Genomic DNA, 20917 nt, shown 5'->3' with positions numbered 1-20917 from the left:
AGGAAGCTCTGGTTTCCTTTTTCCTTTAAACTGCCATGAATTTGGCTTCCTCCAACCCCAGATAAATACAATCCCTGCATCCTGGCATTTGCAGTTGGAATGAGCTTGTGAGGTGCTGAGCATGGGGTGACTCAAGGGTGGGTGACAGGCTGAGAATCTGGGGGAGCCCTGCTCACTCACACCATCAGATTTGGTGTAGGGCTGTGCACATCTGGGAGTGAAAGGGTGCTGGACTCCAGGATCCAGAGCTTCCTAAGCAGACTGGGGGTGCCCCATGGGGAAGCCTGATTCCAGTGCAGGGCAGAGGAAGGGGCTAGAACCGGTGGAAGACTGGGAAGGAGATTTACCTCAGGATACACCTCTGATTTCCCCCACTCGCCATTGCTCACATGAAAATCAGGGATGGAACTGGGGACACTGAATTGTGTCAACTCCTGCTCCTGGCTCAGGATGGGGTCGAAACTCAGCACTGAGCATCCATTCCCAGAGCAGATCCTTCAGCAGTTTTGTAGCCAGGGTGGCTGGGTTTCCTCCCTCCCAGGAAAGGAGAGGTTAAAAAGCCTCTCCTTTGGAGCTGGCACTGGCCCCAAGCAGTTGACATAGGAGAGGAGGAATCCAGCGCCCGGTGTGTGGGCGATGAGGATGTGCTGGCTGCCAGAACAACGGGAGCTGGCGGACACAGCACTGGCTCACCCTCACCAGATGTTCAGCTGCGCTGGGTAGGAGAGGCTGTCTCCAGCAGAACTTCCCCAATTCCCTAATTCTCAATAGGAGTTGAGAAAGGAGGCGACCGCCAAATTGAGAGCATCTGGGAAGCTGAGCTGGCTTGAGCTGCGTTCCCAGGGTGTTGCGAGGGGATGGCTCTGATTTATTCCCAGCTGGGGTGACCGTTGGATCTTGTCCTGGGATGACATGAGGGGTCACTGTGATCCCGGATGAGTATGGATGCAACACACTTCCCTGGGGCTCCATGGTGGATCATCCTGGTGCTCTATGGGCAAGACCCCTTTGGTTTTATCCCATCTCAGGGAATCTGAGCAACCCGGTCTAGTGGATGGTGTCCTTGTTCATGGCAGGGGGATTGGAATGAGATGGTCTTTAAGGTCCCTTTCCATCAAAGCCATGCTATGGTTCTGTGATGTCCCAGCTGTGGTTGGGGGTCAGCACTGGGCATGGGGAGCATCTGGGAGATGTATCTGAATGATGTAGTGGGGCAGCTCAAGGTCACTGCCTTGGCCAACACACACAAGTCTTGGGGCAGGTGAGTGGAGGGAGCCACTGAAGGACAGTGTATTTGGGAGGCACAGGCAGGGGTGTCCTTGCTGAGTGACCGTCCTTGTCTGGACCTGAAGGACCATCCCCTGTCCTTCCTCCTTGCAGAGAGCCTGAGTGCTGAGATCAGCCTGCTGGAGCTGATTGGGGACCCACCGACGGAGGAGATCCACAGAATTTATGGCCCCGACAACAATCCTGGTTACGTCTTTGGTCCCAACGCTAACACGGGCCAGGTGGCCCGGTACCACCTGCCGAGCCCTTTCTACCGGGACTTCTCGCTGCTGTTCCACATCCAGCCCACCACGCCCCGGGCCGGTGTGCTCTTTGCCGTCACGGACTCCTCGCAGAGCATCATCTACGTGGGCGTCAAGCTCTCAGAGCTGCGTGCAGGCCAGCAGCAGATCATCTTCTACTACACGGAGCCGGGCTCACCCAGCTCCTACCCGGCCGCCACCTTCACCGTACCCACTCTGCTCAACCAGTGGACGCGCTTCGCCATCAGCGTGGAGGAGGAGGAAGTTGTCCTCTACCTAGACTGTGAGGAGCATGAGCGCGTCCACTTCGAGCGCTCCCCAGATGAGATGGAGTTGGAAGAGGGCTCCGGGCTCTTTGTCGCTCAGGCTGGAGGGGCTGACCCGGATAAATACCAGGTAAGAGCTTGGGTCACCCCAAGGAGTATCTCTCAGAAGCCTGGAGAGATGTGGTGTTGCCCATGCCCAGAAGACAACCAGGTCCCTGTGTGTCCCTGGGGAAGCAGACACCTGAGATGGAGGTGAAGGTGGCTTGAGATGTCACTGATTTATTGTCTCGGGGCTCACCAAGGCTAAGCTCTCAAGCTGGGCTGGCAGGAGGACATGGGGTTGCCATGCAGCTCCCACCATTGCCTTTTCCCAGCAAACACATGGAGCCTCTTCAGATCTTCCCAGTCCCAAAAATACCCAGCTCCTTTGGTAGAGGAGCTGGTTTGTCTGGGAAAATGTCTCTCTTACATGGAAAAAATGCTTGGACTGGAGCATATCTTTGCTGGCTGACGTTGGGCGGTATCTCCAGAAAGACTTTGGAGAGTGAGGAAGGATGTGATAGCTCAGCCCATGCTTTGAGCAGGACTCGTATTCCAGATAAGGGTTGTGGAAAGTGTGGGGAAAATGCCCATCTGACATGGAAATCCCCTGCAGGACTTGAGGAGAGGAATGTTCAGGTTTATCCTGGGCTGAGCAGGATTTGCCCAGCAACAGAGGCTCTGCTGAGGGGAGCAATGTTTTTCCTGTGGAGTCTGCAAAGCGCATTTCTGAGCTTAAATACCATCCTGACTGTACTGCCACATTCCCCCTGGAATGGCTTTGGGCAGGTAAAGCTCCCCCAGGAAGGGGTTAATCATTGATGGGCTACAAACTGGTTTGCCTGAGATTCCGGTTGCTCCCTTGGAGAGCAACTCTTTGCTCTTGAAGAGCAATTTCTTTGCTCTTGAACGTGCTGGGAGGACCTGTGCAGGTCATGGCTGTGGAGGAGCTCCTCTCCCCAGCTCGAGGGGTTTGGCACGGTATGGAAGGCATGGCCACAGCCTGGAGCAGAGCAGATCCTTTTAGCAGGTGATGCTCCCAGGCTTGCCAACCCCTGATCCCACTGCCCGCCCCCGGTTTTCCCGTGGGGAATAGCTGGCCGAGGAGGGAAAGAGGCCTTGGCTGGGTGAGAGGGGAGCAGCATCTGACTGCCTCGTGGTGTTTCCATCACTGTCCAGCACTGCCTCGCGTTATCTGGAACTAACGGGGCATCAAGTGGATTAAAGCCTGGCCCTGGGTCAAGCCTCTAGACAAACTTGCTGGGAGGCAGCTGGAGGGGTGTCCTGGAACCTCTGCTCCTTCCTGAATCGCCTTTGTGGCTACGGCAGGAAACCTGGAGGGGCAAAGCCTGCAGGTGATGCAGAAGCCCCCAGGACAACAGCTCTCAAAGGGGCAAATGGAGTCTCAGCTAGGGCATGGCAGGAGGGTTTGTTTGCACCTGGATGTGGCACTTGGGGACATGGTTTAATGGGGGAGCTGGCAGTGCTGGGTTAATGGTTGGACTCAATGGTCCTAGAGGGCTTTTCCAGCCTTAATGATTCCATTATTCCATGGATTCACTATAAGATCTTTGGTGCTGCTGCTCTCTTTATCAGAGCAAAGAGACTGCAAAGGTCCCCTATCACCATCATCAGTCCAGGAGTGGGACTGCCTTGCTTCAGGGCTTGGAACTGGCTTGTTTCAACCTTGCAGTCACTGCTCAGCACCATCAGCATGGCTGGACAGGCCATGTGCCAGAGCTGGCACCACATCCGCTGAGCAGAGGTAGCAGCCAGGACCCGGCCAGACACCCAGCAGAGTTGTACAGACATCTCTTGGCTGTGCTCCTTGTTTTTCCTCTCCTGAGGGCTCGCTGGCCACAGCTGACTGCCCTGCCCCACACAAGGACAGCTGGCAGGTTCTGCAGCCCACATGTTGTATTTCCTGGGATAATCTGCACTTCCTTACTATTTATTTGTGTTTTGCAACTACCGTGTGCATCCAGGCCACTTGTTTATACAAGAAACCACCACAAATCCCTTCCTAAGGATGCTGCTTCCAGGCAAACCTCTGTAGCATCCTGGCCTCAGCAGGAGAGCTGATATGGGTACCAGCCTGAACCCCACAGCTTCCACTGCAAGCGGGGTCACCCAGCACATCCCAGAGCCCCGCTTGGGTCCTCGCTGCAGGGTGGGACACTGTCGGGATGGGAGTCTGCCAAGTTGGGATGCTGCCCATCTGTCTGATCCCAGTGGGGAGGAGAAGGGGACCATGCTGGGAAGTGAACTCTGAGAGAGGAGATACCTCCCCCTTGGTGTCTCTTCTTTGGGCAAGACAACTAAAATAATATTTGTGCTGGCCTGAAAGCACAGGGCGCCATGTCCGGGCAAGGAAACATGATGGACTTAGGAAAACAGGGATTGGGGCAGTCGCAGTTTAGCCAGGCTGACTGTGATATAATATTAATGAATTATAAGTAGATTAAGTGACATAATAAATATATTATAAATACATAGTTTATATATAATTAAAAAGTTATGTCATAAGCAAATGCCCCCATTTGGGTGGTGACCTCTTCCAGCTGCTCGCAGTGCAGAGAGCAGATCTCATCCATCCTTTTTCTCCCACTCGAGGACGTGGTGGCCGAGTGGCACAGCAGGTCACATCACAGCTGAGTGGCTTGTCCGTGTCCCCAACCCATCCGTGGTCTCCTTGCAGGGGGTGATTGCAGATTTGAAGCTCCGAGGGGACCCTCGGGCAGCCGAGCGCCAGTGCGAGGAAGAGGAGGATGATGCAGAGGTGAGCACTGGCAGCGCAGCCGCGGAGGGCTTGGGGGGGCCAGTGCTCCCAGCTCAGCTCTCATCCCTTCTCCACGGACAAATGCAGGTCTCTGGGGATTTTGGCAGTGGGATGGAAGGTGGACAGCAGCCCTCAGGCAAGGTTGAGGTGAGTTGCTGCCCGCAGGTGTGGCACTCAGGGCAGAACCCCAAAATTCCTATGACGAGGAGGGCTGAGTGCCTTGCATGGCTGAGATCATGGGATGCTTGATGGTGTCCCAGCACCTGTCCCTTATGGGAAGGCACTGGGAGGTGAACGGTGTCATGGTGTCCCCTCGTTGTTGGCGCAGGGTATCCCAGGGCTGCTGGATGCTGTCCCCGTGACCTCCCCCCCCGTGGTGGGGGGCAGTGGCCCGAGGAGTGGTGGGGGATCCCCGCAGCAAGCCGAGAGGACCAGAGTGGAGGAGACACTGCGGGTCTCCACAGGAGGTAATTCCAGCAGCTTTCCCCTTCCCAGGGTGCACAAGTGGGGACATGGTGGTGGTGTGGCCATCCCCAGCCCTGACTGGGTCCTTTTCCTTTTCCACAGGCACCGGTCGGAAAGGCGAAAAGGGGGAGAAGGGGGAGCGTGGCTTGAAAGGGGACTCAGGGACCAGTGGCATTGTAGGGCCAGACAGTGTCAAGGGTCAAAAGGTGGGTGAGAGCTAGTCCCCAGGGGCTCGAGGGTGCCAGTGGCCTGTCTGTGTTTGACACATACTTCTCCCTGTTTCTGATCCTCAGGGGGAGAAAGGAGACCTGGGTGTCAAGGTGAGCATCACTGGAGTAGCTGGCACAGAGCCATGCCCTACCCAGGCTGCCAGCTCAGAGACCTGCCACCCATTCCTGTCTCCCTCCCCTCCCCAGGGCAGTGCTGGATTTGGCTATCCTGGCTCTAAGGGCCAAAAAGGAGAGCCAGGTGACCCTGGACCCCCTGGGACCCTCTCTCGGCATGCTGATGGCTCGTTGGTGGAGCAGGTCACTGGCCCTCCAGGGACGCCGGGGAAGGACGGAGCCCCTGGCAGGGATGGCGAGCCTGTGAGTCAATTCCCCCGCTACAGGGTGTGCCTGTCCCCCTACCCTACCCACCTGTGCACTGACCTGTCCCCTCTCTGCCATCCCTAGGGAGATCCTGGAGAGGATGGCAAGCCTGTAAGTGGGGTGGAAGGGGTGGCAGGGTGATGGGGGATGGCCACCCCCTTGCCTTGCCACCTGCTGACCCCCCACTGCTCCCCTTTGCAGGGTGAAATGGGGCCCCCGGGGTTCCCTGGGATGCCGGGGGAGCCGGGCCTGAAGGGCGAGAAGGTGAGTGCTGGTGTTGCCCCGCTTCCTCTCATCCCCAGCTCAGCTGCACCCGCAAACCACACTCTCCTCTGTGCCAGGGTGACCCAGGTGTGGGGCCGAGGGGACCCCCTGGACCACCTGGCCCTCCGGGACCACCGGGACCCTCCTCCAAGAACGACAAGCTGGTGGGTGCCGCCTGGGACACAGGGATTTGAGGGATGGGGGGTCTATCAAGCCATAGAGGTGCGGAGTGCTGCCACCCTGACATCCCCCTTGTGTTTCTCCCCCAGACCTTCATTGACATGGAGGGCTCTGGCTTCGCTGGTGACCTGGAGAGCCTGCGGGTGAGTGGGGCTGAGTGCCTGTCTTGCCAGCTGGGAGTGAGGGGACACCCTCAGCCATGGCCCCCCACGTCTCTTCTAGGGTCCACGAGGGCCACCTGGTCCCCCAGGGCCACCTGGCGTGCCCGGTTTGCCAGGGGAGCCAGGACGGTTTGGGATGAACCACACGGACCTGCCGGGACCACCTGGGCTGCCGGGCAGGGATGGGATCCCTGGGCCCCCGGGGCCAGTGGTAGGTCTATGGGGTGGCCAAGAATTCCCATTCCAGGGCCACTCTGTGGCGGTGGGGGGCTTGGTGCCCACCAGCCTTATGGTGTTTTCCTGTGCTGGAACCATCTCCTGGGATCTTACAGGGTCCTCAGGGTCCTCCAGGAAGAGATGGGGAGGTTGGACAGCCAGGGCCCAAAGGAGAGCAGGTGAGTGGCAGGTTGGCCCTGTCCCATGTGCCCCAGGAGCAGGTCACAGCTGTCTCACAGGGCAGCTGGCACCCCTGGCACATCTCTGGGAGGCCTCAGTTCCTGGGCTGGGGAGCTCCATTCTGCTCCTGCCTGGAGCTGGGCAGCTTCTTCACACACTCTTCTCCCTACTCCTTCCCAGGGCGATATGGGTGACCTCGGCCTCCCTGGCCTACCAGGACCCAAGGTACTGTGTCTGGGGTGGGGTTTTTTGGGTTCTCCATTGCAGACTGGAGGCAGGGATGTTGCCTAGGGGAGCCATCTTGCACAGGAATGGGGAGGGGGGTGCTGCTATTTGTGTTCCTCCCAGATCAGGACCACGTCTCAAAGGTGCATGGAACTGCTGACCCCACAAAGGATGCTCATTGGGCTCCTGCCACCCTGCCTTGGCTTTGCTCCAGACACTGCCACTTCAGGAATTGGGCAGGAAAACCAAGGGAGGGGTGTTTCAAGACACAGAAGAGACTTTGCTTGGTGGGGTGCCAACACCCCACTGGAAAACACCCTATCTTCTGTGCATCACTCTCTCCTGCCTGCTTACTCCAGCTTCTTTCCACCCTGCATCCCCAAAGGTGGAAGTAAAGGCTTGCTGGGAGCCCCTGCAGTTGCGATGCTGCCCCTTGTGATGACCATCCACTGCAGCCTGAGCTGGGGGCAAAAATCTCAAAAATTAGGGTTTCTTAACCTTAATTCTAACTTTCTGCACTTCTGCAGCACCCAGAGGGCAGATGGGGTGGCAGCAGGTGTAAGGTCCAAGCCTGTTGCTTCCAGACCCGTTGCAATCCCAGGAATGCCTGTGAGCATTCCTTTATGGCACTGAGCTCTGCTGCAGCACAGGAGCCAGCCCTGCGTGCAGGATATTCCCATTTTATGATTTTAGACGAGCCTCTGGTGGCCACTGTGGACATTACATGGGGAGCTGGTGGGATGAAGGGTGCCCAAGCTGGGCAATGTCCCCTCCCACAAAGCCGCTAGACAAGGGAACATCAGGGAGATCATCTCTGTCCTGTCCCAGAGGGGATTTGTGAGGGCATGCTCTGACTCCTGCTTGCAGGCTCCAGGCAGTGACCACTGCCACCTTGCTTGTCTCCTTTGCAGGGCAACAAAGGAGAAATGGGACCAGCAGGACCCCCAGGAGAAATGGGCTTAGCTGGCCTTCCCGGGCCCATCGGACCCCGAGGGCAGCCAGGGCCCCCCGGCCCCCCGGGACCACCGGGGCTGGGCTACGAGGCTGGATTTGTGAGTGGTCACTGCAGAGATGGGATGGGATGGGATGGGATGGGATGGGATGGGATGGGATGGGATGGGATGGGATGGGATGGGATGGGATGAGCTGGAACCAGGGACAGACACAGCTCAGCCCCTTCTCCCTGCATTTAGGGTGACATGGAGGGCTCGGGGCTGTCATTCACCCCTGGACCACCTGGGCCTGAAGGACCACAGGTAAGGCCATTCCCGCCCTCTCCCTCCTCTCCATCCTGGGCTCCCTGGGGTATTCCTGGCCATCATGTCCCCGGCCATCACCCAGTGCTCATGGTCCCCTTGTTCCTTGCAGGGTGTGCCAGGACTGCCGGGGGTGAAGGTGAGGAGCCCTTCCAACATGCTCCTGGCTTCATCCATGTAGGATGCCTGCAGGCAGCCTGTAGGGATGCTTCTGACTCCTCTTTCCTTGCAGGGAGAGGTCGGCAGCCCTGGACAGCCTGGCTTGCCAGGACCAAAGGTAGGAGCACTGCGAGACTGGGATGGCCTTGTGCCAGCACCTGGGCATGCAGGGCAGTGGGCAGGACCCTGTGCTCCAGGACCTGGGACTGCATCCTGCCCTTTCCCACTCCCATTGCAGGGAGATGCTGGCATGCCTGGCATGGATGGCCGCCCTGGCCTGGAGGGCTTCCCTGGACCACAGGTAAGAGCCTCAGCCCCCCAGCTCCAGAAGACCTTCCCCACTCCAGGCAGGGCATCCTTGATTGCAGCAGCTCCATCCCCAGCAGCCAAAATTCCCCCTCCCTGCTGTGGGACCCAGCACATTGCGTGTCAGGGGTGCCGACACCCCCTAGGATCCTGTCCCCCCAACCTTGTTGCCCCACTGGCCACCACCTCCACCCAAAATCATTGCAGCTTGGCTCATTGCCTGGAGCTGGAAGCAAAGGTGGGGTTGCCTGAAGGATTTTTTGAGCCAGAGGTGGGAGGGGATCTCCACCAGTGAGCCAGAGACCCTCTCCATTTGGTGCTGACTCCCTCCTGCTCCTCTTTCCAGGGACCCAAAGGTGACAAAGGCAGCACTGGTGAGAAGGTAGGTGCCACCAGGCTGGGGAGGGGGACCAGCCACTGGTGGCCCTGGGCTGATGGCTTCTGTTTTCCAGGGAGAGCGAGGCCAAGATGGAGTGGGGCTGCCTGGCCCCCCTGGCCCACCTGGTCCCCCTGGACAGGTTGTCAGTGTCTCCAGTGAAGATGTAAGTGGTGGCACCTGGCTTCAGCACAGTGCATGGGAAGGGGTATTCCAGCAGCCATCATGAGGGAGACCTCACCAGCAGCTCTGACCCCTCAAGATCAGGGAAAAAAACCTCATTTTGTCTCTTTTTGCAGAAGTCCTTGGTGGCTTTTCCTGGTCCAGAGGTAGGTGCCCTCCTGCCACCTGTGCCCAGCCCTCAGCAGTGCCAGGAGGGTTCCCTGTTTTTGGAAAGAGGGGGTTTGTTCTTAGGAGCATCTCTGCTTCTCTCTGCAGGGCAGACCAGGCCGCGCTGGCTTCCCGGTGAGTTGGTGACACATCTGGGGACCATGGGGTGGCCCTGGTGACAGCTGTGGTTGCCAGTCCTGCTGTGCTTTGCTGCAAAATGGTGGTGATGGAGGGGGAGTTTGGGGCCTGCCTTTGATGGGTTGGAATGACATGGACTCTGTGTCCTTTCTGCAGGGCCCGGTGGGAGCAAAAGGCGACCAGGGGCCAACTGGTCCCCAGGGTGCCCCGGGGTTGAAGGTAATTGCTCCAGGCCACCTGCACCCCATGGAGTGGTCACATTCCTGGTCCCCTATTCTACCTGGCCACCAGGTGACACCAGCTCTGTCATGGAAGGGAGCCTGGTCCCACCGTGTCCCCTCCCACCTCCTCTTCTCTTGCAGGGGGAGAAGGGGGAGCCCGGCGTCATCATCAGCCCTGATGGGACCGTGGTCACTGCCAAGGTGAAAGGAGAAAAGGTGGGTTCCTGGCAGGAATGGGGGGCATCCCCATGGGACAGGTGCCAGGTGGTGCTGGTGGTGATGCCCTTTCCCTCTCCATTGTTTGCAGGGGGAGCCAGGGCTGCAGGGCCCAATGGGACCATTGGTAAGTCACCATCACCATCGTCCTCCTTGTGTCCCACAGGGAGGGATGGGAATGATCCTGGGCAGAAGGGCTGCCCCCATACTGAGCATCCCTCACCTTCGTCTTCTCTCCCTTCCAGGGTCCCCCAGGACGAGCAGGGATGAAGGGAGAGATCGGCTTTCCGGGCAGACCCGTAAGACCCGCTCCCGGTTTGTTTGTGTCCATCGCCTCCACCGCGTCCCCCTCCCTGTTTGCACAGCCTGCACCCACTGAGTCCCACACCCCGAGGGATGGGGCGGTGCTGGGCTCTCGGAAGTGACTCTGGTGCACCAGATGTGACACCAGGGGCTGGCAGGGGGACAGGGATGAGGCTCACTGTGCTGCTCATCCGCAGGGACGTCCTGGCATGAACGGGCTGAAGGGCGAGAAGGGTGACCCTGCAGACGTGCTGGGCTTGCGGGTGAGCACTGCTGTGACCCCCCAGCTGCACACACCCTGAGGGTCTCCCCAAGCACCCCATTCCCTTACGCAAAGGGCACGTCTCCTCTCAGGGGCTGGTTGTCCCGCTCCGTGGTGGGAACTGTCTGCTTTCTGACAAATCTTCTTGCCCCCCACAGGGTCCCCCAGGCCCCCCAGGCCCCCCTGGGCCCCCTGGGCCACCTGGCAGCATAGTCTACAACAATGGCAATGTGAGTATCACCACAGCCACTGTGATGGACGTGCTGGTGACTGGGCCCCCAGTATCCCCTGCCTGCCCGGAGGGCACTGAGAATGCTCTGGTGACATCCTGGCTGGGGCTGGCATGTGGGACTGTCACCAGCATTGGGGGGGGGGGTCCCGAGGATGCTGCCATCTCTGCAGCCACTTTCTTTGCATCTCCACAGACCTTCAGTGACTCCAGCCACCCGGCGTTCCCTGGTAAGTGCATGTCCCTCTCCCAGCCCCCTCTGGGCATTTTGGGGAACCTCGGCAAAGCAGGGCTGGGGGAAACCCTCTGTCTCCCTTAGAGCTGCAGCTCTAAGATGGTGTCTCTGCTGCTCCCCACAGGTTTCCACCAGTTCTCAGGACAAAAGGGAGAGAAAGGTGACACTGGACCCCCAGGACCCCCAGGTAGGTGACTGGTCCCTGCTGGCAGGGGCGGGCAGGGGGTGGCTCGTGCCCATCCTGGCTCCTCTCCCCTCCTCTCCCTCTCTCCACAGGCCAGTTCCCCTATGATGTGAGTCACTTTGGTACCAGCCTGCGGGTAAGGCCATTGCACACTGGCAGCTGGAACCCAGTGTCACTTGGGGTACTCAGTGCATCCCAGGTGCTCACCCTAAGGCTGTGCCATCCCACAGGGCGACAAGGGGGATGCAGGTCCCAAGGGTGAGAAGGGCGAGCCAGGCAGCACCCCACTCTACAGTCCTGGAGTCTCTGGACTTCCAGGGCCTCCAGGGCCCCAGGGATACCCTGGGCTGCCAGTGAGTACCTCATAGGGTGGGAATGAAGGGGGGCACATTGGGGGGTGGCATCCCTGGGGGCTTTGTTCCAACAGATCTTCTCTCACACTGCCTAGGGTCCCAAGGGGGACAGTATTGTTGGGCCACCGGGGCCTCCAGGACCTCAGGGTCCCCCTGGTATCGGATACGAGGGGCGGCAGGGCCCCCCTGGCCCTCCAGGTCCACCTGGGCCACCCTCCTTCCCAGGTCCCCACAGACAAGGTGAGTACCTGCTCTACTGCATTCTGCCCTGCACCCCCACATCCCTCCCTGCCACCCCCAGCATTCCTGCTTGTATCCCATGCATCCCTCCTTGCAGCTCTGCATTCCTCCCTGTGCTGCACTCTCTCCATCTCACCCTCTTTCCCCCACAGCTGTCAGCATCCCTGGACCCCCAGGACCACCAGGACCCCCTGGACCACCAGGCACCAACGGGATGTCCTTGGGGGTGAGTCAGGGCTCTGGGCAGGGGTTGCCCATGGCGCAGGCAGCTGATCCCTGAGCCCTGCCCCGGCCTGTGCCCACAGCTCCAGGCCATGTCCACGTACCAGGCGATGCTGAGTGCTGCACACGAGCTGCCCGAGGGCAGCCTCGTCTTCCTGACAGACCGGCAGGAACTCTACGTCCGCCTGCGTGGGGGCTTCCGCAGGGTGCTGGTGAGTTGGGGGGACAGAGGGGCACCCTGGCCGGGGCTGCACTGCCCGGCTTGAGGGGAGTGTGGACAGCACCGCCCCAGGGGCTTGGTGGTGACTCTTGGTGATGCTTGGGGTCCCCCCACCCGTGCGCGAGGAAGAGGAGAGGGGGGCAGCTGGGATCTGATGTGCCATGCCCTTGCAGCTGGAGGAGCACAACCTGATCCCCAGTTCGGCTCTGGTGAGTCCTCTGTTTCCCATGCACATCCTCATCCCTATCCTCCTTCCCAATCCCATCCCTATCCTCCATCCTCATCTATCCTTATCCCATCCACAACCATCTCTATTCATCAACAATCAACTTCATCCCCTTCTCCATTCATCCCCAACCATATCAATCCCCATCCCCAACCATCTCCATTCCCAACCCCCATCTCCATCCAACCCCAACCATCTCCATCCCCATCCCCACCTGGGGCACCACACCCCGCCTCATACTGTGTCCCCTCCCCAGGACAACGAGGTGTATGACAAGCCGCCCACCCTCCACTACGCTGGCCCCCAGCCCCGCGGGCCCCTGCACCCGCTCCGCAACCACGTCCCCTCGGCCACTGCCCGTCCCTGGCGTGGGGATGAAGTGGTGGCCAACCAGCACCGCCTGCCCGAGCAGCCCCTGCTCCACCACCAGCACGAGCTCATCAATGGGTACTACATCCACCGCCGGCCAGATCCTGCCCCTGTGGCCGCCCATGTGCACCAGGACTTCCAGCCTGCTGTGAGTGCCACGTGCCAGCTGAGGGGAGCTGATGGTGGTGGCCAAAGCCAGGTCCCTCAAGCCCCATTGTCCCCTCTTGGCAGCTGCACCTGGTGGCCCTGAACACGCCGCTGAGCGGTGGCATGCGTGGCATCCGGGGTGCCGATTTCCAGTGCTTCCAGCAAGCCCGGCAGGTTGGGCTGGCTGGCACCTTCCGTGCCTTCCTGTCCTCGCGCCTGCAGGATCTCTACAGCATTGTGCGCAGGGCCGACCGCGCCGCCATCCCCATCGTCAACCTCCGGGTACGCATGTCCCCATCCCCTTCCCAACGCTCTCTGAGCTCTGATGGATCACAGAATAGGATCACAGAGTCATTACGGTTGGAAAAGATCTCTTTTAAGATCAGCAACTCCAACTATTAACCCAGTACCACCAAGATCTGGGATGCAGAGCATAGCAAAGCCCCCATCCATCATGAAGCATCCCCTTCCCAGAGGCTGCTGGGTCTTAGAGCTTCTGGGCTGTTCTTGGGGTGAAGGCAGGGCTAAACCCCCACCTCCTCCATTTCCCCACCTTTCCTACAGGATGAAGTGCTCTTCAATAACTGGGAAGCCCTTTTCACGGGCAGTGGGGCCCCACTGAGAACTGGCGCCCGCATCCTCTCCTTTGACGGCCGGGATGTCCTGCGGGATGCGGGATGGTGAGTGCAGGACTGAGCGATGGGGGAATGGGGTTTGGAGCATGGCAGGGCAGCAGCAGCCCCCCACCTTTCACCCTTCCAGGCCACAGAAGAGTGTCTGGCATGGCTCGGATGCCAAGGGTCGGCGCCTGCCTGAGAGCTACTGCGAGACATGGCGGACAGAGGAGCGCGCGGTCACTGGCCAGGCTTCCTCCTTGGCCTCTGGAAAACTGCTGGAGCAGGCAGCCAGCAGCTGCCAGCACACCTTCATTGTCCTCTGCATTGAGAACAGCTTCATGACCGCCACCAAAAAGTGATACCTGCCCTGGCACCCCCGAGTACCCCTATGACCCTGGGGAGGGTTGGGCAAGCCTGCACCCCACCGCCCCTGGGCCCCTCAGCCCCCTCCATGTGCCCACTCTTGCCCCGCAGGGTTTCTTTCTCCTGCAGACCTGAAGCCAAAGAGTATTGCCATGGCCCCTGCCCTGGGTTGGCAGGGGCTCAGGTCCCACCCGGGGCAGGGCAGCCATGGGCTGGTGGCCTTCCTCATCCTCCTCCTCTTCTAACTCTTAATATTTAACCACTTCAGCTTGTTCCCCTCCCTGCTCAGATGCTCTTCTTGGGATGGCTGGGTGGGAGGATGCTCAGCAGGGAGATTTCAGTGCTGCCATGAGGGCTGTTCCCCGCAAAAGCCTGTAGGGCCTCTCTCACCAGCCCCCTGGCCCCATGCTGTCCTCACCAGGAGCCTGGGGTTGGACCCAAATCCCTGCTGCTGAGGCCACAGGGTCTTCTCCAGCCAAGACACCAGCATCCCACCCAAGGGACTCTCCTGTGGTGATGCTGGGGCTCTCCCAGATGGTCTCCATCCTCCCCAGGTAAGGACCATCCCATCACCATGCTCACCTCCACCTCCCAGCCAGCAGAGCTCTGGTGGGGGTCTGGTCTCCCCCATCCCATCCATGCACCCTGGGGACCCGGGTGTGCCCCCACAGCCCAGGTACAGCTACAGCCAGCCCAGCACAGGTACTGGGGTGACAGGGTGGCCCCAAGGAGTGGCCAGCTGTGCCCCAGCACGTGTTTCTCTGTATGTGTGTGTGTGTTGAGCATGTGTGGTACCAAGGGCAGGCACTGCCATGCCCCTCTCCCCATACCACCTTTGCTGGGCTTGGATGGCAAAGGCACAGCAAAGCTGGCTGGAATTGGTGGGGGCAAATCCAAGGTGCTAAAAAATAACCAAAAAAAAAAAAAAAAAAAGAAAAGAAAAAGAGAAATTTGTAAGTAGCTTGTTATTGTATGGAAATTATTACCATAAAAGCTGTGCGAGTCACACGATCTCTATTTCTTACAGTCTACTGTATTTGTGTAATTAATGCAATTTAAAGTGTGTGGATCTTTATATTATTTTTTGTAATCAATTGTGTTCTATAGACCATTTTCTAAAGGCACTGAATAAAGAAACATCCTCTTGTAGCCTGGCTCCGTGCCATGATGGGGATGCAGCGGGATGGGTCCCCATCCATTCCCCTGTGTGACACACGGCAGCGGCACCATGGGAATCCTGCCACCACTCTGTATGTGGGGACAGGGAAGGGGCACAGCCCTGTCCTCACCGAGCAGAAAACATGTCCCAGCGGTTACAGAACAGCACCCAGAACCAGCAGTGGGACAGGACACCAAGCACACGGTGGTGATGACTATGCTCACTTTGGGAGCCAAGAGCCGGCCACAGTGTCGCGGTGCCAGCGCTCAGGCTCGCACGGTGCCTGCCTCCGGGCTTTTCTCCTCTGCTGGAATTTCCACTGGGAGCTGGCACGGCTCCTTGTCCAGGGCCAGCTCCACTGGCTGCCTGCGGTGGCTGTGCTGTACACCCACTCTGATGGCCGCCAGCAGGTAGACCACGGCCAGTAGGGTGAAGTAGCCAAAATATACATAAAACTGCAAAAGAGGAGAGAGGGGAGAAACAGCATTTGGAGCCCTCCCTTCATCCCACACCATTCAGGGACCACCTCCATCCTAGGTGTGACCCCACCCCTACCTGGGGATGCACGGATAAACCCAAGCCCCTCTTGTCAGCCACAATGATGGTGATGATGGTCTTCAGCACTGTGGCAAAGAAGGTGTTGACCCCGAAGACCAAAGCACAGAGCTCTTTGGAGAGAGAGGTAGCAATCTGGAAACTGGGAAAAATGGGAGCACTGGTGAACCCCTGGCATCAACCCGGATGCCGGGGTGGGAGTGGGTCCTCAGGAGCACCACGCACATGGCAATGGGCACCAGGAACTGGTGGGAGCCACGGAAGAGGATGTAGGCAGCATAGCACAGCCAGATGTTGGTGGTGGTGTTCATAAGCAAGAGTAATCCTGCCTGGAATGCCGTAACCACTCCAATCACCAGCTCTGACCACAGCGTCCAGCGGATCTTGACGTAGCCAGCAGCAAAGGAGGCGACAGCTCCTGGGGAGGGATGAAGGATGCTGTGAGCACCTCAAGGATCCCCTGCCCTAACTAGGCTGGGACCCAGCCTGGTGACCATCACATCACCCCCAATGCCAAACCACCAAAAATACTGTAAGGACCACCATTCCCAAGGGGTGCAGCAGGACAGCAGTGACCCCCTGCCTCTCCGGTGTCCCCAGCCATTCCCACAGGAGGCAGCAGGATGTGAGTGTCCCCCCACTCCCCCAGTGTCCCCATCCCATGCGAGTTACCCAGCAGCGTGGAGGCAGCATCCACGCCCCCATTGTACACCCGGCGGTTGTCCGTGGTGGGAGAGATCTCATTCCAGAGGATGTGAGCGTAGTACAGCATCAGGTAGTACCCAGCTGAGTTAAAGACCCACCACAGGGACCAGAGACGGAGCTGGGGCTGCTTGGCCAGCGCTCCCAGCTCCTGCAGCATACGGCACAGCACCATGTCCCGCCAGCCCCGTGCCCCCCCACCGCTGTCCCCCCCGGCCATCCTGTCCAGCTCAGCGGGCACAGCAGCGTCACCGGCCCCCCTGGGCCGGTTGAAGAAGAGGCTGCGCCGGGGCCGCTCGAGAAAGATGGTGAGGATGAGGCCGAAGCTGACGAAGCCCAAGGAGACGTAGTTGAGGGTGAGGAAGGACACACCGCCCAAGGTGACACAGAGCTGGCCCAACACGGAGCTGGTGAAAACCCCCAGGAGCACAGAGGAGCGGGAATAACTGGCCATCCGCTGGTAGCGGGACGGGGCGACCAGGGAGAAGATGTAGGAAGAGTAGGCAATGCGGGCAGCCATGGTGATGCCGTAGAAGAACTCCATCATCTGCATGGCCAGGACGGAAGTTCCCAGCACCAGCAGCAGCCAGATGGAGATGTGGCTCAGGCTCTGCAGCACCAGCACGGGCTTGTAGCGCAGGTAGTCTGTCAGCAGGAAGATGGGCACCAGCACGGCCATGTAGGAGTAGGACAGCACCGGCGTGATCATATTGGTCACCTGCCGTGACGGCAAGGAGGGGCTGAGCGCTGGGCACATCCCTGGGGATGCCCCCCAACCTGCAGATGGTATGGGCACTGGCTGCTGACCCCCGTGGCAGCACTTCCTCAGGGAGGAATGTGACCAGCAGCATGCTCGGCTGGGGGTCTGGCTGAGCCTCGGCCCCTTCCTGTGCCGGGAATGCAGCGTTCCCACAGGCAAAGCAGCCAGCTGGGATCAATGACATTGTGGCCCCTCCTTGCCTAACCCCATCGTTGCCAGCAGCCTGGCAGTGCACTGTGCCATCATGGAAAAGTCTCCCCAGTGGGATGGGGCATGACTTCTCCCAGTCCAGCACCCTTCCACAGGCAGATAAGATGGGCAGGGGTCACACTCAGTTGGCAGCCTGGGCACGAGGTTTTATGCAAGGGCAAGTTGAGCCTGGAACTCAGGGGACAGGGTGACCTCGCAGCCAAGTGAGACAAGGCCCCACAATACCACCTCCCCTGCCTGGAAAGCACCACCGCGAGACACCACATGCTGCCATGCCCAGGACATGACACCCCTGTGCACCCCAGAAGCACTGAGGGACGCTCTGGACAGCCCCAGGATGGTGACCATGGCCATAAAGGGGGCACGAGGGTAGGGGACCGGATGCCACAGCTCACCTCTGCCTTTGTGAAGTTCACTCCCAGCAGATAGGGGGTGATGAAGCTCTCCCCGGGCCGGATCTGTGTCATGAAGCCATAGAAGCAGAGGTAACAGACTTGTATCTTCCAGCGCTGGTCCGGCACCATCTCTGGTGCCGGCTTTTTGGCAGCATCATTCTTGGGCATGGCTCTGCAGCAGGACAGCGGCGTTATCCTGGGAGCCATTAGCTATACAGGCTCTGCTGGACCACACAGCCCCTCTCTGTCCACAGGCACTCTCGGACGCATGGAAACCAGGGCGCTGCAGTTTCTGTGGAAAAAGCGGCATTTGGCACAGGCTCAAAATTCCTCCAGAATCGCAAGGCAAATAAATACCACTACCTTCTCCCCAGGAGATGTTCTGGGAAAAAGAAAAGCAGCTATGCATCTCGCTGTGCAGAAGCGGGGGGGGTCATTTCGGGCGGCATTCATACATCACATGCATCTGGAGCCTGGATGCATGCAGCAGCTGGATCCACAGTGTGGCATCCTCAGCTCCCATCACCTCCTTTTCGTCCTCTTTAAGACTCAGTGGGGTTTTGCTGCTTCCTGGAGCAACACTTCCCTCTGAGCTGCAGAGGCAGAGGAATGCAGACACCCTGCACTGGGGATGCTCCAGAGGGGATGGCACAGGAATGTGCTGGCTGTGGAAATGAGTTAATGTGCGCACCGGGCATGGGGCCACCCGTGTTACTCAGTAGCAGGGTGGCTGGCAGGACTTCAGCTGAGCTGCAGGCAAGCGGCTGCCCCTTGGCTCTTCCCAAGAGCTCTGGGCTCTGGGACACAATGCCCAGCCTGGAGAGAATGCAAAATGCCACGAGGTTCATGGTCCACAGGGGGATTAAAAGCTCAGATCCTGAGGTTTGGCTGCAAGGAAGCTGGCAGTGCCAGGTGACCCGATTAATGGTCATGGGATGAGAGCAGGGACAGGAGGCGGCGTGGACTGGTGTCCTCCCAGCACTTCCCACTCCCACAAGAAGTCACCAAGGTGACTTTTCATGCCACATGATTCCCTGTAGGCCAATACACGCCACGGGAGCAAGGTTTAGAAACCTGATTACCCTGATAACCACAGAACAACTAATCACAGTCATTAAAAAGTAAGTTCATGGTCCTGTGTCCCACTGGATCCTGCATAGTGAAATTGGGGGATTATCCCCCCCTGCTGCCAGATGACACAGGATAAACAGGGACATGAGGCAGCACCGATGGTGGCTGAGGAAAGCTGGTGGTGACCTAAACCTACAGGAAGTCAAGTGTCCATTTGTCCCAGTGAGGACCCACCGCTCCAGCATTCCCATGGGATTTGAGCACTGGTGCCTGAGTGTCACCAAAACACTCATGTGCCAGAGCTCACGGCTGGGCAAACAGCCCCCACCTCCAAAACAGATCCCTGGGGATCAAAGCAGGTGCTCACTCACTCGCTGCCCAACGAGCCTGTCCAGCACTGGCTGGAGCACCGGCCCCTCCTGTGGCAGGAAGGGTAAGGGGCAAGGAGCAAGGGCTAGTCCCTGCCAAACACCCTCCCCAGCACCGTGCTGGGGCCACTGCCAGTTGCAAGTGCCTGGACTCTGCTCCACTGCTTTCTTGTCCCCAGGCTGGGCTGTGGATGTCACCTGCAGCAGCTGCTTGCTGCCATGTGCACCACAACCCCTACGGAATGTTTGCCACCCTCTGCTCCCCACTCCAGCCTGTCCATCCAGGAGGGATACACACATGCATCCCTGGCTCACAGAAAACCTCCCACACTAAATCCAGGATGCAGCTCCATGAAGCTGCTCCATTCCCAGGAGCACTGGCTCCTAACTCCCAGCATGTGTGTCCCCCACACTAAGGGACTCCAGACCAGAACCCATCCGGCCGCACCCAATCCCCCTTCTCCAGAACATCCATGGAGCTCCTCTGCTCGAGGTGAGTGGGCACAAGTCCCAGGGAATGCTCCATCCTTCGTCCCTGGTGCAAGCCAGGGAGTGGAGGGAAGAGGAGGAAGGAGAAGAGAAAGGGAGGGAGAGGGAGCAGAGCCAGTCCGTTATCACCGTGTGAACCTGTTTATCACCGAGTTACCTGGGTGTGACCTTGACATGGATCACTGTCACGCCACACACTGCTGTCAGCCCGGGGTCACAGGTGACACGGGTGGCTGAGCTCAGGCTCAGCTCCCCGCAGAGCCACGGCCACCGTGGTCCAGAGGGGACAACCCTGGGGGTCGTCGGCCCTCTGCCCAGCCGCGTGTCGGTGACAAACAAGCGACACTGCCAAGGCACCACGTGTTCCGTGCGGAGCTGCCACGCCGAATGGGGACCGCGAACCCCTGGGGTATCTTCAGTAAAACAAGGGCTGGGAAGCTCCTGAAAGTGCACCCTCGGCCACCCAGGGGCACCTCTCTGCCTCCCACCGCCCAGCACCAAGGGATGGGCGCTGCGGGGTTGCTGGGGGGTGCACTTGGCACAGAAGGGTTTCGGGGGTACGCGGCACCTGCTCACCCCGAAACAGAGGCGGGGGTAAACAACACAGCACGGGCACACAGCCTCAGCACCCGGGGGAACAGCACTGCCGGCATCCCAGGGACCGTCCCGGCGACACCCGCACCCCGTACCTGGTGGGCGGCGGGCACGGGCACTGCGGGCCGGGCACGGCGGGACCCGGGGCTCCCGCTGCCACCCGAGCCCGATCGGCGGCGAGCCCGGCACAGCGGCAGCAGGAGGAGGAGGGTGTGGGAGTACCTCGGGAAATGTAGTCGCGCTCCACGTTACGGGAGAAGGGGAGACTACAAACCCCAGAGTGCAGCGGGAGGGAGGAAGGGGAGGAGGAGGAGGAGGAACAGGAAGGGCCCGGCCACGCCGGGACAGAGCTGCGCCGGCACTTGTGTCCCATACAGGGACAAACCCCCCTGCGAAAGCATCGAGCCCCTTTTCCATTGCCCTCAGCCGGGGTCAGCTCCTTGCCCATCTGCCGTGGCCTCTGGGCTGCGGGCCCTGCGGGACGCTGCCCCGCCTTGGCTCCCTCCAGGATTTATGGTACCCGTGGCTGCTTGGATTTATTTCTGCACTCCGTTTGTTTCTTGGGCGTGGATTTGAACCAGTCTGCGCTGGGCCGTATCCCAGAGGGTCCCGAGGAGCTCCCCGCTGTGCTCCAAGCAGAGCTCCCGAAACTTCTCATCCCCTCGCCCAACCTGGCAGCAACCCCCGAGAGTTGCTTATGGGGTGGAACCGGCCTGCAGGACCTGGAAGGGCTGAGGCACGGCCGTGC

At 59.5% G+C, this 20917-nt stretch overlaps 2 protein-coding genes across 5 annotated transcripts in view; one reads left to right on the top strand and one right to left on the bottom strand.

The window, feature by feature from the left end:
• COL18A1 (collagen type XVIII alpha 1 chain) overlaps window positions 1-14810 on the top strand; it is a 37877-nt gene extending 23067 nt beyond the window's left edge. For 3 of the 4 annotated variants that reach the window (XM_064433383.1, XM_064433381.1, XM_064433382.1), the window contains 41 exons: window positions 1381-1925; window positions 4533-4613; window positions 4701-4760; window positions 4942-5080; window positions 5181-5284; window positions 5372-5398; window positions 5495-5665; window positions 5753-5779; window positions 5870-5932; window positions 6010-6096; window positions 6202-6255; window positions 6335-6484; window positions 6606-6668; window positions 6850-6894; window positions 7806-7946; window positions 8088-8150; window positions 8263-8289; window positions 8383-8427; window positions 8548-8610; window positions 8962-8997; window positions 9068-9157; window positions 9291-9320; window positions 9430-9456; window positions 9616-9678; window positions 9822-9896; window positions 9988-10023; window positions 10142-10195; window positions 10397-10462; window positions 10620-10691; window positions 10887-10920; window positions 11050-11112; window positions 11202-11245; window positions 11340-11462; window positions 11558-11702; window positions 11855-11928; window positions 12008-12136; window positions 12318-12353; window positions 12627-12887; window positions 12971-13168; window positions 13451-13566; window positions 13649-14810. In XM_064433383.1, coding sequence (XP_064289453.1) covers window positions 1381-1925; window positions 4533-4613; window positions 4701-4760; window positions 4942-5080; window positions 5181-5284; window positions 5372-5398; window positions 5495-5665; window positions 5753-5779; window positions 5870-5932; window positions 6010-6096; window positions 6202-6255; window positions 6335-6484; window positions 6606-6668; window positions 6850-6894; window positions 7806-7946; window positions 8088-8150; window positions 8263-8289; window positions 8383-8427; window positions 8548-8610; window positions 8962-8997; window positions 9068-9157; window positions 9291-9320; window positions 9430-9456; window positions 9616-9678; window positions 9822-9896; window positions 9988-10023; window positions 10142-10195; window positions 10397-10462; window positions 10620-10691; window positions 10887-10920; window positions 11050-11112; window positions 11202-11245; window positions 11340-11462; window positions 11558-11702; window positions 11855-11928; window positions 12008-12136; window positions 12318-12353; window positions 12627-12887; window positions 12971-13168; window positions 13451-13566; window positions 13649-13862 — 3941 coding nt within the window. In that variant the 3' untranslated portion in view covers window positions 13863-14810. Of the gene's footprint in view, window positions 1-1380; window positions 1926-4532; window positions 4614-4700; window positions 4761-4941; window positions 5081-5180; window positions 5285-5371; window positions 5399-5494; window positions 5666-5752; window positions 5780-5869; window positions 5933-6009; window positions 6097-6201; window positions 6256-6334; window positions 6485-6605; window positions 6669-6849; window positions 6895-7805; window positions 7947-8087; window positions 8151-8262; window positions 8290-8382; window positions 8428-8547; window positions 8611-8961; window positions 8998-9067; window positions 9158-9290; window positions 9321-9429; window positions 9457-9615; window positions 9679-9821; window positions 9897-9987; window positions 10024-10141; window positions 10212-10396; window positions 10463-10619; window positions 10692-10886; window positions 10921-11049; window positions 11113-11201; window positions 11246-11339; window positions 11463-11557; window positions 11703-11854; window positions 11929-12007; window positions 12137-12317; window positions 12354-12626; window positions 12888-12970; window positions 13169-13450; window positions 13567-13648 lie in introns of those variants that run through there. The other variant, XM_064433384.1, reaches the window with a different exon arrangement.
• Window positions 14811-14816: 6 nt separating this feature from the next.
• SLC19A1 (solute carrier family 19 member 1) lies at window positions 14817-20402 on the bottom strand. The gene is made up of 6 exons (XM_064433385.1): window positions 20265-20402; window positions 17648-17939; window positions 16253-17000; window positions 15806-15998; window positions 15581-15722; window positions 14817-15480 (listed from the first exon to the last, which is right to left on the bottom strand). The coding sequence occupies exons 2-6, from the start codon at window positions 17852-17854 to the stop codon at window positions 15292-15294; spliced, it is 1479 nt and encodes a 492-aa protein (XP_064289455.1). The 5' UTR covers window positions 17855-17939; window positions 20265-20402; the 3' UTR covers window positions 14817-15291.
• Between the last annotated feature and the right edge of the window lie 515 nt (window positions 20403-20917).

The sequence above is a fragment of the Passer domesticus genome, chromosome 10 (genome assembly GCF_036417665.1).
Source record: "Passer domesticus isolate bPasDom1 chromosome 10, bPasDom1.hap1, whole genome shotgun sequence".
Classification (NCBI taxonomy): Eukaryota; Metazoa; Chordata; class Aves; order Passeriformes; family Passeridae; genus Passer; species Passer domesticus.
Note: the sequence above shows the minus strand (reverse complement) of the source record. Positions and strands in the feature narration are given on the sequence as shown.

Bases quoted from the DNA above. Each gene is read 5' to 3' on its own strand.
- SLC19A1 (XM_064433385.1), bottom strand. From the start codon at position 17,854: ATGGCTCCCAGGATAACGCCGCTGTCCTGCTGCAGAGCCATGCCCAAG. The intron at 17,001-17,647 runs GTGAGCTGTGGC...CCGTCACGGCAG, and splicing joins TGAACTTCACAAAGGCAGAG to GTGACCAATATGATCACGCC. The intron at 15,999-16,252 runs GTAACTCGCATG...ATCCCTCCCCAG, and splicing joins TGCTGCCTCCACGCTGCTGG to GAGCTGTCGCCTCCTTTGCT.